We start from the raw sequence: 17,193 nt of genomic DNA, 5'->3' as shown, positions 1-17,193 counted from the left end.
CTTTACCGGGAACAGGGCTGACGCTCCTCTGCCCTGTTCCCACACTCAGTCCTTGTTTCACCAGTCGTTGCCTCTATACCAAAGACAAGGCCCGTGGCTGTTCTGGCCCTGTCTTGGCTTAAAGCTCTCCAGACTGCCTGCATCCCATGCAGAGTCTGCAAGTTCCACAGCCTAGACACAGGGCTAGGCTAACAGCCCTCTTTCCCATTATTGTTCCCATTATTTCCCATTCCCTGAACTGTCCAGGAAGGCAAAGCCACTCTGCAGACAGCCAGCATGGCCTGGGCAAGGATCCCAAACCCACACCAATTTCACACGTAACTCCTGGGATGAGCACATTCGGGTCACTTCCTCCTCACTCTGAGAATACCCTCCTCTCCCTTCCCACCCATGTTCCCCACAGACAACAAGGAGGCTTTTTTTAGAAGAAAATTATTTCTTTTTTTAAAACTGAACTTTTTTTCAGCCCTTTATCCTCAGGGTTTTCTGTTTTACAAAGATAAAAGCATTACCTGAACAACTTCTGCCTGTATAGGATTTGATATATTTGTGTGTGCACGTGCATGTATTTATACACTTAAAAACAGTCCTGCAAACTTGTGCCACTCATAGCAGCCCATCCTGCTTCACAGCAGGGAAGGCAGCTCCTCCCATAAACAGCAAACAAGAGGAATGCACTGAACCTCATCCATTGTGGCTCTGGAGGGAATCCCACCAGCTCCAGCTGGGAGGCTTTGACTTGAGTGCAAACACTGCTTTACAGTATTTCTAGATGCTGGCTGGATTAGACAGTGTGATACTAGGACAATGTCTCACACTCACCTGTGCCTGGCCTTTCTCCAAGGACACCAAACAGTCCTTTAGCAGGTGGCAAGCAATCCTCACGCTGCAGCTGAACTGTGACCTTCTAACTCAATTAGATACCTATGGGCAGAAATTGAGACGAGAGCAAGGCAAGAAGATGGCTTTCTGAGAGACGTGGCCACAGTAACAGCCTGTCTGTCCTGAGCAGTGTTTCTGCACATCACCAAACAAGCAGCCCTCGGAGGAGATGCTTCTTGGTTCTGCCTGAGCATTCCTGTCCTTGAGGAAAGACACTAATACAAACTGGTCGAGACAAGCTAGAGGCAGAGGTCCGGGCTGGGTGACTTCTAGTCATAGGCATCATCATCAAAGTAGGAGTCACAATCAAGGTTATCCGATTCATCACCGAACAGAAAGTTGTCTTCATCAAGGTCATCATCGTCATCATAGTCTTCCTCATCTTCATACTCCTCGTATTCAACCTCTTTGTCACCTTCATCTTTGTTGGAATCATCACACAAGATGGTACATTTTGGCCTGTTGAGGAGAACAGCATCAGACCAGAGCCCCAGCTGAGAAGAACAGGATCAGACCAGAGCAACCACAATCCAGCCCCTACACCACCCTCACCTTCCCTACTGTAAGACCTCAGCATCCCCATCCAAAGCCTTGTTTCAGGCACACAGCAGCCACACGCATGCACCTATAAGGTGGTGATTAAATGGCCTTATCCATGTATGCAGAACAGGACTGTGTCCCAGAGCCACCTGTGACTGGGCCAACAAGCTTCCGTCTGCCACCAGAGCTCTGGTGTCTCAGCCCAAGGAGACCAGAAACCCAGCTCTGAAACAGTGTCTTGACTCAGTTGTCACATGTTCTTTCTTGCAACACTCAGAACCCTGCTCAGCTCCTGGAAACACAGCAGCTGTCAGAGGGGATTGGTCACACTGGGATGGCAGATGCCAGTTGTGTTTCTTGGTTTAAACAGCATGTCCTACAGGAATGGATTTTGTTTCAAACTCACCACCTTCCAACCTTAACACTTGCCCACTCAGTGCTCTAGGACAGGCAACCAACCATCCATTTCACCTCTCAACACACTGTTTTACAGCTGTGTTACTTCTCCATTCCCTTACATCTCCCCCCATGGATGTTCTGTTCTTGGTTTTCTCATCTGGACACCTCCTAGATCTCTGATACACTCCTGAAGAAAAAGCGTGACTCTGCACAGAAACCCAAGAAAGTCCAGGGAGAGCAACTTTGCACCTCTCCTTGTTACCCCACTAAGAAAACTCACCCTACACAGGCAGGGGCTGAAGTAGGCACATTTGAGAGTTTCACCTTTCTCTGACCAGGATCTGATGAAGTCTGGAGCCCAACATGGAAATCCTGCTAGCACAGAAGAACAGACACAAAAGAGACAATATGCAATTTGGAGTGTATTTTGCGCTGCAGAGCCCTTTCCTACATACACACAGCACTGACAGTCCATGGCCTCAGCTGACCAAGCCCCTTCCTAGGTTTACCCAAGACCAAGCAAAACCAGAGCACAAGCCACTGAAGAGGATGTGGACTTCACCTGTGTGGAATGCCACAGAATTGCAAAGAGACGCTCCTTGATCTGGTGTACCAACTCCAAACCAGTCTTGAAATGCTCTGCTTTCAGGAGCTGAAGAGAAGAGGCCAGGTCCTGGTACTGCAGCAAGGTTTCCTCTGCAATTCAAGGCCAACAAAGTCATGCTGCTTCCCACACTCTTAAGCAGAGACAGCATCCCTTGGCTCTGATTATAAGCCTGTCACAGCTCCTTAGGAATACTGTACGCATACAGTGTATGCTATCACTCTAACACAGAACTGCCACAGTTTGAACCAAGTAGCTGGGAATGCTAGCCTCTACTGCTGAGAGACTGTGGGACTTACCCAGAAGGATCTGCAGAGCATTAGTGTGCAGCTCTAGGCTCTCAGTCTGCTCTTTCACAACATCCATGCTCTCAGTGTCCTGGTTGTAGTAGCTGTACACACAGGAGTAGGCCAGCACCTGGAGCGTACAGATCATGCTGTAAGCTTGATGATAAGCTTCAGAGTGGGCAAAAAAGAGTGGGCAAAAAGAAAGTAGCATTACATATCAGTAGCTGATAGAAGCCTGGCAGCACTTCTGGTCTGTGGCAATAGCCCAATGAACCATTATGCCAAGTGACAGCAATGCCAGGCTACCTAGAGCTCCTGGTAGGATTGGAAATGAATGTGTAATTATTTTGCACTGAAGTCTAAAATAACTGATTGATCCCACCTGCAACCCATCACAAGAATACAGACTGTAAATGCCTAACAAGTGTGACTGACCAGCAGGCAGAGTCAAAACAACAAGCACACAGAATGTACACATTGCTGGGCAGCCCATGTTGAACTCAAGTGGCACTGAACTGAGAGAACTGAGGCCAAAGGAAAGCAGGCATGGTGCAAGGTTCATTTCAACAAGTGGCAAACTCTTACTATGAATGAATGACCTCTAAAACCATCCAGGCACTCAGCAGGAAACAAGACCACTGTTTCTATTTAACGAAATGGGCCAGAAAAGCCAGCACCAGCAAGCAACATTGATCTGTATCCTGGCAAATACAGGGAGAACCATACTGAAAAGACAAAACAGGGTCAGACACCCTTGTTACACATGCATCTCTCAAAATCAAATCTGCCTGCACAAGCAAGGTATATATTGCAAAGGCAGTATCACAAAGGCAATTCCCACCTCCTTCCTATTTTCAGGGCATAGAAGACAGCGCAGGCCTATGCTGCCACGGGCATACTGCACACATCCAGTGGCTGCACTGCAAATCCTTCATAATGTGGCTATCGGGGCATGCAATAGGTAGCTCAGTGCTCCCAAAACACCTATGGCTCATGGAATTAAGTTAAGAAAGGAAAATACTAACACGAGCATCAAGAGGGACTTCTTAACTGTAACATAGCATCAAGTACCACCACCGGGGCATTTCAAATTGGAACTGTCCAAGCCAATATATGAAAACCCTAAATATGGACCCTTGTGTCAATTTCATGGTGTCAGCATGAGCTAAGCTCCAAATCCTATGACCCAACTGTGACAAACACTGCAGATAGCCCAACTCAGAGAGCAGGGAAAGGCAGACATGAGCTCTTCCCTGTCCTGATGCTATTCCTCCCCTCACGCTTTTTCTGTCTCCCCTTGTTGAGCAGAACAAGGTTGGCATCTCCTCACTTTAAAAAAGGCATAAAATACATCAGCAGAATTAGACCTAAGCCTCAGCAACCCTGTTATCCAGCCTTACCTTCCGTGCCTGTTCTAGCACTTTGCAGGCATCAAGAACAAAGGTCAAAGTCCTAATTTTTGGCATCCCTCTGACAGAAAAAATGCTATTCCTCAGATTCATGGCAAATTCCTGCAATAACCAAAGGAGGGGAAAAAAAGTCAATGTCCAGCTCCACAAGACTGAAAAATAGCACCTTCCACACACGTAATCGCCAAGCACCCTGAAGTGCTATCCCAGAAGATGCAGGCAGCAGGACAGCATTTACTGCCTCCATCTATGACATCTCTACTGTGCTGTCACTTCAGCCTTTCACAGTATCTCAGCTCGGGCCAGAGCCTTCAGTTGCCATTGCTTCAAAGTACTGCATCAGTTTGAGCACGTCACCACCACAAATTAGGTGTTCCAAGCCCACAACAGACTTGGCAGAAGAAAGCAGGCCAAGAACCACCCCTTATGTCAGAGCAAAAAAATGGCTAGGTATTCCCACCTGGATCTGAAGCCTGCTTCTCAGCTTCAGGTAACATATATTGAGATACAACAGAAACTACGCTGCTCAACAGGGCTAAGGCAAAAGAGTCAATGTCTGCCAAGGAAGGAGGAGGCCTTACCCTTGCATGATGATGAAAAGTGCATCTCTCATTGTAATCCTGAAAACGCTTCTCCTGCCAAGCTGCTTTACTCACCTGAAAGAAAAGGTACAAGTAACCTGTAGCAATTTCCCTCAAGTACCAGGGTTGCCTGGAAATGGCTACCACACATACAGACTTTGACAACACTATTAATATTACTGGCAACTCCACAAAGTCCAGAGTAAAGGGCACAAGTGGAGATCCTCACCCATCCATCTGAGAGGCCAGGTGCATCTGAACACAAGCATGAACCAAGTGGATACAGCAAACCACTCACCATAGCAGAGCAGTTGTAATAATCCTTATGAGTCGGCTTCCAGGGCTTGAGGCAACGCCAGCAGAAGCCATGATTACACTTTGCACACGTCATACTGCACGGTAGGAAAAAGAACAATGGGAATCACTCAGTCCTAACAGCCACTTGCACAGTTTCTCCCACTGCTCCCCTACATCACAGGGGTGGAGTATGCAACCCAGTCATTCCCATTCACTTAGTACTCGTATCACTAATTCATTTCCTTGCATGTGTTTTTAAAGCCTTTTTTGGAAGCAGGTGATACTTAAAAACTAGTCATTGTCTGTCCAAAAATGAGCTGGGTAAACTGGAAGCACGATCTCACACTACAAACTTACCAAGTACTTGAAGGGTGAACTAAGCATTCCACAGTTGGAAGCAAAATGCACATGAGCACCTCGCCTCTTCCCTCAGTAACGCAGCACTCGGCAGTGCAGAAAGGCACTGCACAGCCCCAAGGCCACACAAAACATGTGAGGACAAGTCACAACTGGGCACTAAGTACTGTGCCAGTGCAAGAAACACATGGCAACTCCTACGTGCTAGCTTCAAGGCTGGATGTCACTTCTCTGTCATGTAACAAGCTGCCAGAGATACAAACCAATTCAAAAGAGGCAGTTAAAAGAAAACTGTTTAAGGTTATGGGAATAGGTGAGTATGAAAGAAAAAACTGGTTCTGAGCTATCCACTCCTCTAACCTGCACCTCTGTGTGTCTGCAGCAGCTTCTGAGAGCAGACAAGGGTGTGCTATAAAAAAATTACTGCAAAATGAGTTTTGGTTCTACTCCAGAGCTATCAATGGATTGAACTCTGAATGCCAGGGAACATTTTGCTTTTCACAGCAATTCAAAGCAATCACTCATTCTTCTAAAGCTATAAAAAAGACCCGCTACAACTCTTACTCCACAACCCAGGAAAAAAACAGAAAGCAAGCACAATGAACCTAACTGTATGTCTTTGTCCTCTCCTGTCTCCATTAGCAAACAAAAATTGATACTCACTGCAGGCAGCCTTCGTTTTTCTCTATCTGAGCCTGGCAGCTTGGGCAGTGCTTTGAAATGAGCTTAGCCAGATGTTTGCTTTGGGCTTCACTTGTCATTCCCTCATAGTACCCATCATCATCCACCCACTGAGACATGTGGCTGCAGCTTGCAGGATAATGGGCCTGAAAAAGACAGACAGTCAACCACACTGAAGCAGAAGGGTGTGTGCCAAACCCAAAACAGTATTGCCCCATGACTCAGCTCAGCCTCACCTCTGGGAAGTTGCAGTTGAAGCAGGATATCCAGGAGCACTTGGAACAGGCTGCCCCATAGCCAAATCCATCCTTAAGTAGGATCTGATCGCAACCCTGAGGGTTGGTGCACCATGTCAGGTTGGAGCAACACTCAACATAACCTCTGAGGAGGGCTTTTTCATACTGTAATGAGAAGCCAGGAAGGAGATTTAAGGCAGAGAAGCTGCATGGTTAGGCCTTACAACTGGGGTCTGGTGCCTCCGGGCTCTACAGCTGACTGAAAAACTGCTCACAACAAAACAGCACTAAGTTAGTTTACTCTTTTATTCCCTTTGTGTAAATTCTCCACCCTTCGTGTCATAACTGGAGGCTGTTTTGTTCCACAGAATAGCTGAGGCTGGAAAGCACTTCTGGAGATTAAAAAATGAGTCCAACTCCTCCAGCTCAAAGCAGGGCTGCTCAGAACCGTGTCCAGCTGGGTTTTGAACATACCCAAGGATAGAGACTACAGGCCTCTCTGCCCAAACTCTTCCAACATCCCATTAACCCTTCCTATTGAGAAGGAAGTTTTCTTATGTTTAGACAGAATTCCTTGTATTTAAATTAGTCCACAAAGCCTCTTATCCTTTCATTGGATATCAGCAAGAAGAATGTGGCTCCTTAATCCCATTTGTGTATTTACACACGCTGGAAAGAGCCACCCTTAAGCCTTCTCTTCTCCAGGCTAAACAAACCAGCTCTCTCAGCTTTTCCTACAGGTATTCCAACACCTAAATAATCTTTATGGTCTTTTGCTGGATTTTCCCACTACATCTGTCTTGTACTGGTGAGCCCAGAAATGGACACAGTACTCCAGATGTGACCTCACCAGCACTGGGTAGAGGGTAAGGATCTCCTTCCTCTACCTGCTCTTTTTAATTTCTCTGATTTTAAGTTCCTCAGCAGGCTTCTGCTTAGTTAAATGATGTGCAAAGGGGAAGGAGACTCGATTTGCCCACAACCTCCAGACATTACCACAGAGGACAAGGCAAACTGGTTACCAGTAAGGGACTGTTCAGGTAGGGACCCAGGGATGCAACCATACTGCACATAGTTGCTTAGTTTGCTATGCTCAGTTGCTGCAGTGTAAGGACTGTACAAACATATACAAAGCTAGAGGAAGTTCAGAAGAAACTCTGTAGCCTTCACAGCCCTCCTGCAGATATTTCTGCATACCCAGAGAGCTGCTCTAAAGCTACCAGGCACAGAAAGGACAACACAGGTCAAAACAAGTACTAGAGAGAAAAGATGCAAGCCACAAGCACTGAAAGGCTCAGAGAGGCCTCTCATTCATTTTTGCTCTCATTTATTCTTTGTTATTCATTCTCTTTCTCAGGCAACCTGAACACGTTGGTGTGCAAAGCCCCAGATCCAGGTATTGAGCCTATGCATTCCCAGCAAAGAATCCATGGAGGCAGAACAGAAGACTACCTCTGACGAACAGACTCCCAAGGAACTTGAGGAAAACCGGGTGAAGAGAAAACCTCTTTCAGAAACATGGCAGGGTTTATGTTTTGTAGAAATATAAACATTAAAAGTTTTAACTCTAGTGTTCTTGTATTAGCAAGACAGCAGCCAGCAGGTGAGGGAAGGGATTTCTCACAGCTGTTTGGCACTGGCGACACAATTGGATACTGGGAACAGTTTGGGCCCCCATGTACAAGAAAGACATCAGCAGATTAGAGAAAATGTTGTCCTTAGGCCACCAAGACAGTCAGGGGCTGGAGCACAGGATGCATATGGGGAAGCTGAGAGAGCTGGCTTTGTTCAGCATGGGGAGAAGGGGGAACTTACCACTGTCAAGACCTACCCAAACTGTAAGATGCAGAGAAGACTGAATCTGATGCAGTATGTTTTAATATCAGCAATAACCTGGCTATTTTGGCCACAGGGCTGGACCACAGATTTCCGCACATTATGGCAACCTAAATCATTCTATGACTGTATGTGTGACTCTGCAGGAGACATGAATGCTCCAGCAATACCACTTACTGAGCAAAGAGGGAAACAGAAAACATGTCAGTTTGAGCATCAGAGCAATTTGTTAAAATCATCTGCAATAACAGATTTTTTATAATAGCCAAAGCAACAGGATAACCAGTCCTGCTCTCAGACAGGTGTGACAACAGAATTTGCAAAGCCAGTCAGAACTAGCTGCCCAGATATATTCTCTATACGCTAATTTTCCAAGCACTTCTTATAGAAAACAAGATACCTAAGACATATGGAAGGAAATGCACTTCTGTAGCCCTGATCATTACGGTTGCCAGTTTGCAAGCTTAAAGAAAAACTGTAAGCTAGAGCAGTCTTTGTGACTACTGCTCATTTCTCTGTACGACTGCTCATACAGGATCATAATGACAGTAATGAGCTGGAAGAGGAGGAGAATATTTCTGGAGAAGGAATTGCTGGTATAGGCCTGTTAAACAACAGAGCAGTAGAAAACAGATGAGACACCCGTTCTGTCCAGAACAGAAATAGTCTGTCATGCAACAGCAACAGCTCTGTCATTAGATGGTGAGGTAATTCAGCTCTAACAACTAAAACCTGAAAGAATATGGAGGAAAAAATAGCTTCTGCCTCAGACCAAGTAGCTCCTGCTGCCCCGTGCTGAATGAGGACTAAGGTAAGCACAGTGCAGGAAACCCAGTTTACAGTGATCTGTAAACCCACACAAACTTAAAGAGTGGAGATTACATCTGATGTGGTAACTACTGTCATCTTCATAAAAACCTGAGGTGCTCAAAGCCAGAGACTGTTGGAACAGAGAGAACACAGGGGCCATTGTTGCAGCAATAAAATGAAATTGCTCAAACGTTTTCTCTTCATTTGTCCTAGATTTAACAACTGCTTCTAGCACACCAGCAGAGGATACCTGACATGAACTGCGACCATAGCTCTCACTTGGTCCTTAACTAATGATGTACTGAAATGTTTTTTGCTGGAGGTATGTTTAGAGGAAATACCACTGGGCTCTTCTGCTGATGTTATGCTTTCCTGAACAGCTGGCAATGCCCGTGATCAGAGACAACTGACACTACTGGGCAGAAATCTGGTCTGCCTCATTGCCAGTCTTAGCAACAGGAAGGGGAAAAGCAGCAGCAAGATTATCTGTTTGTGCTCACAAAACCAAAACAGCTTTGACACCAAGTAACCTACTGTACCTTGGCTATAATCTCCTCTGAGGAAACGATGGAGCAAATGAAAGCTGCAGTTGGCTGTGCATGGCAATCGGATATGGGACAGGTGCAGTTGACAACCATATTCTGCTCAATGCGAGTTGTGAGATACTCACTCCAACAGGGCTGTAAAGGCAGAAGATGAGAAACTAAAGAGGAGCTGCACCAGCTGGGCTGTGTGGCCCTGAAGCCCACCCCCCCCCCAGCAGACAGTGCACAAAACCACCACAAACTATGCATAAGTACCCAAAACCACCAGACTGGTAGCAGACTAACCCACAGTTGAAGGATTACCACTAAAGGGAGATGAAAAAAGAGAACATATGAACTCCATGAAAACGACATGGTAACAGCTTCAGACAAAGCACAGCTGCTCTAACTAAGCAGCAGGATATTCCCTACCCAGCTACAGGGGCCAAAGACTTGAGGATCTTCACCTTGCAACAGTAGTGCATGCAGCAGAGGGTTGGTGGCTTTTCAGTGGGACACAGCTGGTTCACACAGACTGGACAGTGGGTCCCTGGGCTTGGAGGGGGCTGAGCATCCTGCACTTGCAGCCCCGAGGAGATAAGCAGGGTCTCGCGGTTCTCCATGTAACGCTGGATCAGGAAATCCACATTCCACCTGCAGTGCATGAGGAGGTGCCGAGCAACATCATCTGGGATGCTCAGAGCATCCTGGACCTGTTGTACTGTCTGGTTCATGAGCAGCTTCGCTTCCTCCGGACTAAGTGTGTGCCCCCTTGGCACCTGCAGCATTGCCATAAGAAACTCCTCCGAACTGCCAATGCCAGGCTTCAACCTGACATAGAGAAATGTGTCACAACCATACAGGGTGGAGATGCACACTCCCTGCACACCTGGTGACATGCATCCCTACCAATGCAGGTGGTCTAAGCTGTCCTCATCTGGAGATGACTTCAGTGGCCTGCTCTGGAAAACCATCTGTGCCTGGCCCCCAGGAGGGGTTGTAGGTTCAGTAGAGATGTATTCCAAGACATGAGGCCTCTCCTCCTGGCGCCGCAGGTATCCCTGGTTCAGCAAGTGCAGGACACAGGACAGCACATCCACGCTGTGGCAGCAGAAGCTCAGGAACTGCAGCCCTGGCCCCAGCTCGCCCTTCTGACAGGCATCAATCACCTACAGCAGCAAGAGAGCCCCAGGCTGCAGTGTGGTGCAGCACCCAGGCAGCCCTGCTCTGCCCCTGGAGCCCTCCATACCCTAAACACGAGGTTGTCGATGTGGAGCTGCTTCTCCACCTTGAGGATGCGGGTGATGAGGCAGCACAGGATGTTCCTTTTCCTTTCCAGGGCACTGACCTCAGCCCTCTCCGCCCTCAGGTACCTCTGCTGGGGCAGCAGCCTCAGGTGGCGCTCAGAGGCATGGGCCAGGGCTGCCTGGTTCAGCCGCAGCGTGCCTGAAGCTACACCGGGCCCAGGGTCAGCCAAGCCCCCAGCTGGGACCTGGAGGAGCCCAGGACACGTGCGTGGCTGTCGGACCAGACCCTCCCATTGCTGCCATCACAGCTCTAGGCCCCATCCCTGTCCCCCACACATGGCCCCAAGCAACAGCACCACACACCACCCCTGGCCCCAGCCCCACATGTGGCCTTATGCCCGACCCCCACACACAGCCCTGATCCCCCCAGACAGGCTCACTCCAGCCCCCCTCCCTTCCCCTCCACCCCAGCACCCGCTCAGGGCTCAGACCAGTGCCTCCCAAGGCTGTCCTAGCCCCACACTCACCTCCCACCGGGCAGCTCCACACCAGGACGCCCTCACCATGGGTCAGCGGTGCCAGTGCGTGGTGCACCAGGTCAGCAGGGAGCCCTGTGACCTGCAGCAGGGCCTCCACAGCCACCTCCTGCCAGAGGCCAAGATTCACCAGCCACAGCCCGGTGAAGAGAGGGCAGCCTGTGCCCCTAACAGTGCTGGAGACCCCACCAGAAGGGAAGACATGGCCTTGCCATGCCCCAGCATCTGCTGCCTCATCACCCCACATCACCCCAGCTCCTACCTCAGCGCTGTTGAAGCACAGCAGGATGTACATCTGCAGCGTGGACACGTGGAGGATGCAGTCTCCAAACTGCAGCTCAGCATGGCCCAGCCACGTCCACTGCAACCGCCAGGGCTTTGTGCACTCCCAGCCCAGCAGGCTCTGGCCTGCAAGAGACAGCATCAGCACAAGAGGCAGCATCAGTGCAAGGGACAGCATCAGCACAAGAGGCAGCATCAGAGCAAGAGCCAGCCCTGCCCGGTCCCCCAGCACACCCCTGCCTTTAGGCTCCTCCTGGCTGAGCCTGGGGGCTGCCCAACACTCACTGTGCCTGCAGAAGTTGGCGAACTCGTCCAGAGGAGAGCTCAGCGCCGCCGAGAACAACCTTTGGGGCTGGTCCATGTGGCAGAGCGGCGAAACGGGCCAGCAGCGCGGGGACAGGGCCAGCACCGTCACCTCCGGCGCATCCGTCACCGAGGCCGTCCCCGGTGCCTGGCACGGGGACAGGAGCACGGCTCAGGACAGGCCTCAGGAGCCTTGTGAGGAACGCGGGCAGCCCCCGGCTCCTCACCCCAGCAGCACTCACCTCGTCCAGGCCCTTGTCCAGCTCCAGCAGCTGCTTGTCCTGCTCCTGCAGCTGGTAGAGGCGAAACTGCCGCTGGAGCTCCTCCGCCTCGGCCAGGTTGCTCAGCATGGCCTGGGGGAAGCGGCTGGGGAAGCACAGCCCGATCTGCTCCACGATGGCTCCTTCCAGCCACGACGGCCCTTGCACCAGGAGCCGGTCACCCAGGTAGTGCCTGCCACAGGCACCAGCATCAGGTTAGGGGCCAGCACCAGCCCCGGGGCCATCAGCCACGTGACAGGAGACAGCCCTGGCTCCTGCCTCACCCCAGGACACGTGGGCCCGGCAGCACCCATCTCCTCTCTCCACTGCCAGCAGGGAATGTGCCTCCACAGACAGGGAGCACCTGCGGCCACTCACAACCCTTCCCTCCAGACACCAGAGCTGGGAAAAGCAAAGCGGGAGCACCACAGCCGCACACAGCCGGGCTCAGCATCGCCTGCACCTCCCCTGTCACGCCACAGCGCGGACCCCAGGCCCTCCGGTCCCATGCAGACACGGCATCCCTCACCGGTAGAAGTGCTCGAAGGTGTGGGCGAGCTCCAGGCCACTGAAGACAACAAAGGGGTCCAGGATCTGCTGCAGCGGCCCCGTGCTGCCCGCAGCCCTGCGCAGCTCCTGGATCTGCCTGTCCAGGTAGCGGGCAAACTGCTCACTCACCTGCAGAGGGACAGGGCTGGCTGCGGAGGGGGCTCAGCCCTGCGGGGTGGCTGCAGGGCTGGGCTGGGGGAGCGGCCCTGGGGGAGCAGCTGGGAAAGCCCCGGCACTGGTGCCACGCTCCCTTGACTCACGTGCAGGGCACTAAGGAAGGAGAGCTGCAGCAGAGCCCCCGCGAAGCCCTGGCCCAGGGCCAGTGCAAAGGCAGCCTGCTGCCCAAAGAGCTCCTCCGTGGCACTGCGCAGGCGCTGGTACAGCCCGCAGTATCGCTCCACGAGGTCTGGTGCCTGCCCAGCTGCCTCCAGGAACCGCTGCACCTGTGGGACACGAAAGGAGAGGGGTGAGCCCCACAGCGGGATGTGGCTTTTGCATGCAGCAATGTCTTTTGACACCAACTGCCCAGATCCAGACCAGTAGTCAGCTACCAAGAGCTTGTGGAGAGACAGGAGCGCAGCCTGAAGGCTGGGCAGCAGCAGGACACTGCCCAGCATTGGAATACGTAGCCCAGCACTGTACCTGTCTCTCAGCCTGTGGCCTGCGCCCTGCCAAGGTAGCAAACACAGAAGGGCTGTCCCACACCCCTCCAGGCCTTGCAGAGGCCAGGTACTGCCCTGCACCCTCCCCACACAGTGCCCAGGCCACTGTCAAGCCCTGCATGGCACTACACGTGTCCGGTGTGAGGTCCCACCTGCCCTCTCTGGCCCCACAGCCAGCCCTCCAAGCGCTACCTGCTGCTGCACCACACCACGCCAGCACTGCGAGATGCCCCACAGGCTGCTTGACTTCTTCACCATCTCCTTCGCAGGCCTGGCCGGCTCCTCCTTGTTCTTCCCCTGCTTCTCACCTGCCAAGGGACACCACCAGCCTCAGCGCGGCTCCACAGGCAGGCTCCACACACTGACTGCCAGCAGCCTCCCCTCTCCCTGTGGGCTCAGTGCAGAGCAGATTCCAAGTGGCCACAGCCACTGCAGGGGCACGGCCACAAGCCCTTCCCGGCTCTGGACACTCCGGTGACACTGGGCCCTCCCAGCCCCACGCTCACCTCCCGCCTCCTCCGGCTCCCGGCTGCCGGGGTCCACGTGCACCAGGAGCTGGGTCAGGCGCCGCACACGGGAACCAAAGGCAGCACCGGGGCTCGCGGCGTGGCGCAGCGGCTCCCCGCTCTCCAGGTACTCGCTCAGCAGCCAGGCCAGGGGGCTGACGCCGTCGGGGTCTGCGAGGAAACCAGGCTCAGAGCGGCTGCCTCAGCCCAGGGCACGGGCCCGCGAGAGCACAGGGTACCTGGGCTGGTGATGCTCTGCACCAACGGGGTCACCAGGGCCTCCCAGCACGTCCTGCCCAAGGCCCGCGCCGCCTCCTCGTCAGGGAGGAAGCGCTCGGCGAAGCCCTGCTCGTGCCGCAGCGCCCGGTTCAGCCTGCAACAGCCACCGGGCAGCACACGGTGCTGCTGATGCCTCGGGGACTCCCGGGACAGCAGCGCAGCCCCTTGCCAGGCACATCGGCGCGGAAGCCCCACTCGCCCCACAGCCAGGGCCCCTCAGAGACCAGGGATGCGGTGGCACAGCGAGGACACAACTCACCTGCCAAAGAGCTGCAGCAGTCGCCCCCGGTCCCAGCAGATCTCCTGGCACCAGGCATGAGCCCGAGCAGTGCAGGACAGGAACGCCCGCTGGCACAGCTTCTCCTTGAAAACGGGCCAGAAAGTGGGCTTGGGACCCAGCACCTCGATGCCACGCACACGGGTGTCGATGCCGCCCTGTGGGACAGAGCAACCCTCAGCTCCTTGGGCATGGCCCCAGTGCCACACACTGCCAGCTCCCTGCCCCAGCCTCCCAGGCCCCTACCTGCTGGCACCGCTTCACCCGGATCTGGATGATGGGCCAGAAGCGGCTCATGTTCTCCAGCAGGATCACTCTGCTGTCTGATGGCAGGATGGTCACCTACAGGCAGACAGAGAGCCCTCAGCACGCCAAGTGGCAGGCACCAGCCACCCTGCATGTTCCTCTGACCACCGTGTTAGAGCCATGGCCTCTGTCCCTTGCTGGGAGCCCCTATGCAGCCCGAAGGCACCCCACACCAGGGCCCCATTCATGGCCAAAAGCCCCAGCACACCAGGCTGCTGTAGCCCAGGCTGCAGCATTGCCCATGCCCAAGCCTCCAGCACTCACTGACTACAGCAAAATGGCTCCTGCAGCACAGCTCCTGCCATCCCCACCTCCCCATGTAGCATCTCCCAGGGACCCACACCAGGACAGGACCTTCCTGGGGCACAGCAAGGACCAGCCCACAGCTCCCATGCAGCCCCATGGCCTCAGCAGCCCTCAAGGGACTCACTGCATTGAGCACAGTTCTGATGGCGGCAGGGCTGTCTCCCCCCAGCACCACGACACGGGCCGGCATGTAGCTGGAGTCCTCGCTGGCCACCAGCATGCTCATCTCCCTGCAGCACAGCAGACGTGGTGCTGCCCAGCAGCCCCCACCTCCCCTGCCCTGGCCCCTGTCAGCCCCACACCCCACTGCCCACATCCAGCAACCCCCAGGACAGGGACCACTGGGGCAGGGCTCACACAGGGGCCCAGAGCCCTCTCCTCCCAGCACAGCCGCCTGCCCTCTGGTACCCAAGGACCCTCTCAGCTCTCCCAGCCCAGCCCCACCTGACCACCACACCACACTGCATGTGGACAGTGATGAAGTGGGAGCCAGTGCTGGAGTTCGACTGCCAGTATGTCTTGGGGTTCCTGTCCGTGAGCTTGCTGGCCCTGTGGGGGTTGGAAGAGACCTCCACCTTCTCCCAGCACTTCTCCTCCTTTACTTCCACGCTGGAGCCTGTACGAGAAGCACACGGAGCCTCCAGCAGCCAGGCCGGCAGGTGCCAGGCAGGGTACAGCACCCGCTCACCACACTCACCTCGGCACAGGTTGTGCAGAAAGACATCAAACAAGGGGATGCTGATGGGCTGGTGGCTCCGGCGGTGCTCCTCAATCTGCCCCAGCACCAGCTATGGGATGGGGCGAGGCTCTGACCGGGGGCCCTGGGTCTTCCTCCCCTCACCCACACAGGGCTGCGGCAGGCAGAGAACAGGAGGCTGCCCCTCGGTGCCAGGGCCGCTGGATGGCCCCGAGACCCCAGTCCCAGCACCACGGCCCCCCGAGACCCACCTGGATGCAGCCAGCCAAGATGCTGGTCATCAGCTTCTTGGAGATGCCGGCGGGCTTCTCGCAGTCGGTCACCAGGGCGAGCAGGGCTGGCGCCAGCGGCGGGGCCGTGCTGTGCTTGTTCAGGGCTTTGGCCAGAGCCTCGTGTGTGCCCACACAGCACATCACCACCGCGCAGTCCTTGCTGGCAGTGCCCAGGCGGTGCAGGAAGCCAACGACCTCCTGCAGCACCTACGGAGCAGCAGCCGTGAGCAGCCAGGACCGGCCAGGCCCAGCAGCAGCAGCAACAGCAGCAGGTGGCGGCGGTGCTGCCGCACTCCATCCCTCCACCCTGACACCGCAGCAGCACCACTGGAGCCTGGCGAGGCACGGCCAGGGCAATGCCAGCAGCCAGGACTCCACCACAGCTGCCGCTGCCCACCCCTCTGCAGGTGGCTCAGCCAGCACAGAGCGCCGAGCACACCCCTGTGGGCCCCTCACCTCCCGGTCGCTGCTGTGCGCACTCAGGGAGGACACACAGGGCTCCACACACTCGTGCCAGGGCAGCACATCCTCCTGGTAACCGTCCAGCAGCTTGTTCAGGATCCTGGGTGACACAGGGTGCTCACTCAGGCCATGGCACACAGGCTGTGGGTGGTGTCAGAGGCAGCCCCGCTTCCCTGCCCCTCTGGAACGCCAACAGCCCACACACAGGGACTGGGAGCCTTGACTCCCCTGGTGCCTCAGACACCTCATGAGCACCCAGGAACACGCTGCTCCATCCCCATACGGCCCTGCACCCCGGGACACCCCAGTCAGCACCCACGTACGTGCTGGGATGTGCCCACCCCTGGTGAAGCTCGCCAGAGGGGACGGGGCCCTGGCCGCAGAGCTGCCGCTCCAGGGCCACCAGCACGTCCTTGGACAAGATGCCGTCCCCGGGGCCGCTCAGAAGCCTCCGCACGTCCCCCAGGTCCAGTGGGGCCTCTCTGCCTGCCACGACAAGGACACGTGGGCCCGGCCCAGGCCCCAGCTCACGAGGCGGCAGCGGGTGCTCTGCCCTGCCCGCGGCACAGCGGGGCCGTGGCACAGCGGGGCCGGGCAGCTGCTACCTGCGCTCTGCGGGCCCAGGGGCAGCCCGTGCTCCACGAGGCGGTTGATGGCGCCGAGGGCCAGCGTCGCGTGAGGGCAGCCGGGGCTCTGCCCGTCCCTCCAGCAGCTCTGCAGCACCGCGGGGAGGTCGCAGCTCGCCAGCTGCTCCGCCAGGCCCCGGTGGCCGTCCATGAGCACGTTCACCACCAGCAAGCCGTTCT

The 17,193-nt window shown here is 54.5% G+C and overlaps 1 protein-coding gene across 1 annotated transcript; it reads right to left on the bottom strand.

Moving 5' to 3' along the window:
• Positions 1-668: 668 nt before the first annotated feature.
• On the bottom strand, positions 669-17,188 carry LOC130598263 (cullin-9-like; the record flags this gene model as incomplete). The annotated part of the gene is made up of 31 exons (XM_057407504.1): positions 669-1,341; positions 2,102-2,193; positions 2,384-2,517; positions 2,725-2,842; positions 4,113-4,223; positions 4,703-4,777; positions 5,001-5,094; positions 6,020-6,183; positions 6,274-6,438; positions 9,459-9,599; positions 9,911-10,274; positions 10,353-10,612; positions 10,693-10,949; positions 11,209-11,335; positions 11,489-11,634; positions 11,794-11,959; positions 12,054-12,264; positions 12,601-12,749; positions 12,881-13,063; positions 13,475-13,590; positions 13,789-13,959; positions 14,028-14,161; positions 14,327-14,502; positions 14,591-14,686; positions 15,081-15,186; positions 15,401-15,572; positions 15,654-15,744; positions 15,905-16,132; positions 16,382-16,528; positions 16,707-16,873; positions 16,993-17,188. Coding segments are annotated over 31 exons (4,947 nt in total), but the record flags the coding sequence as incomplete, so codon positions are not given.
• Positions 17,189-17,193: the final 5 nt, after the last annotated feature.

The sequence above is a fragment of the Pezoporus wallicus genome, unplaced genomic scaffold, assembly GCF_028554395.1.
Source record: "Pezoporus wallicus isolate ANWC-B61680 ecotype Strahan unplaced genomic scaffold, APGP_CSIRO_Pwel_v1 contig_8811, whole genome shotgun sequence".
NCBI lineage: Eukaryota > Metazoa > Chordata > Aves > Psittaciformes > Psittacidae > Pezoporus > Pezoporus wallicus.
The sequence above is the reverse complement of the archived record's forward strand: the minus strand, read 5'-3'. Positions and strand labels throughout refer to the sequence as shown.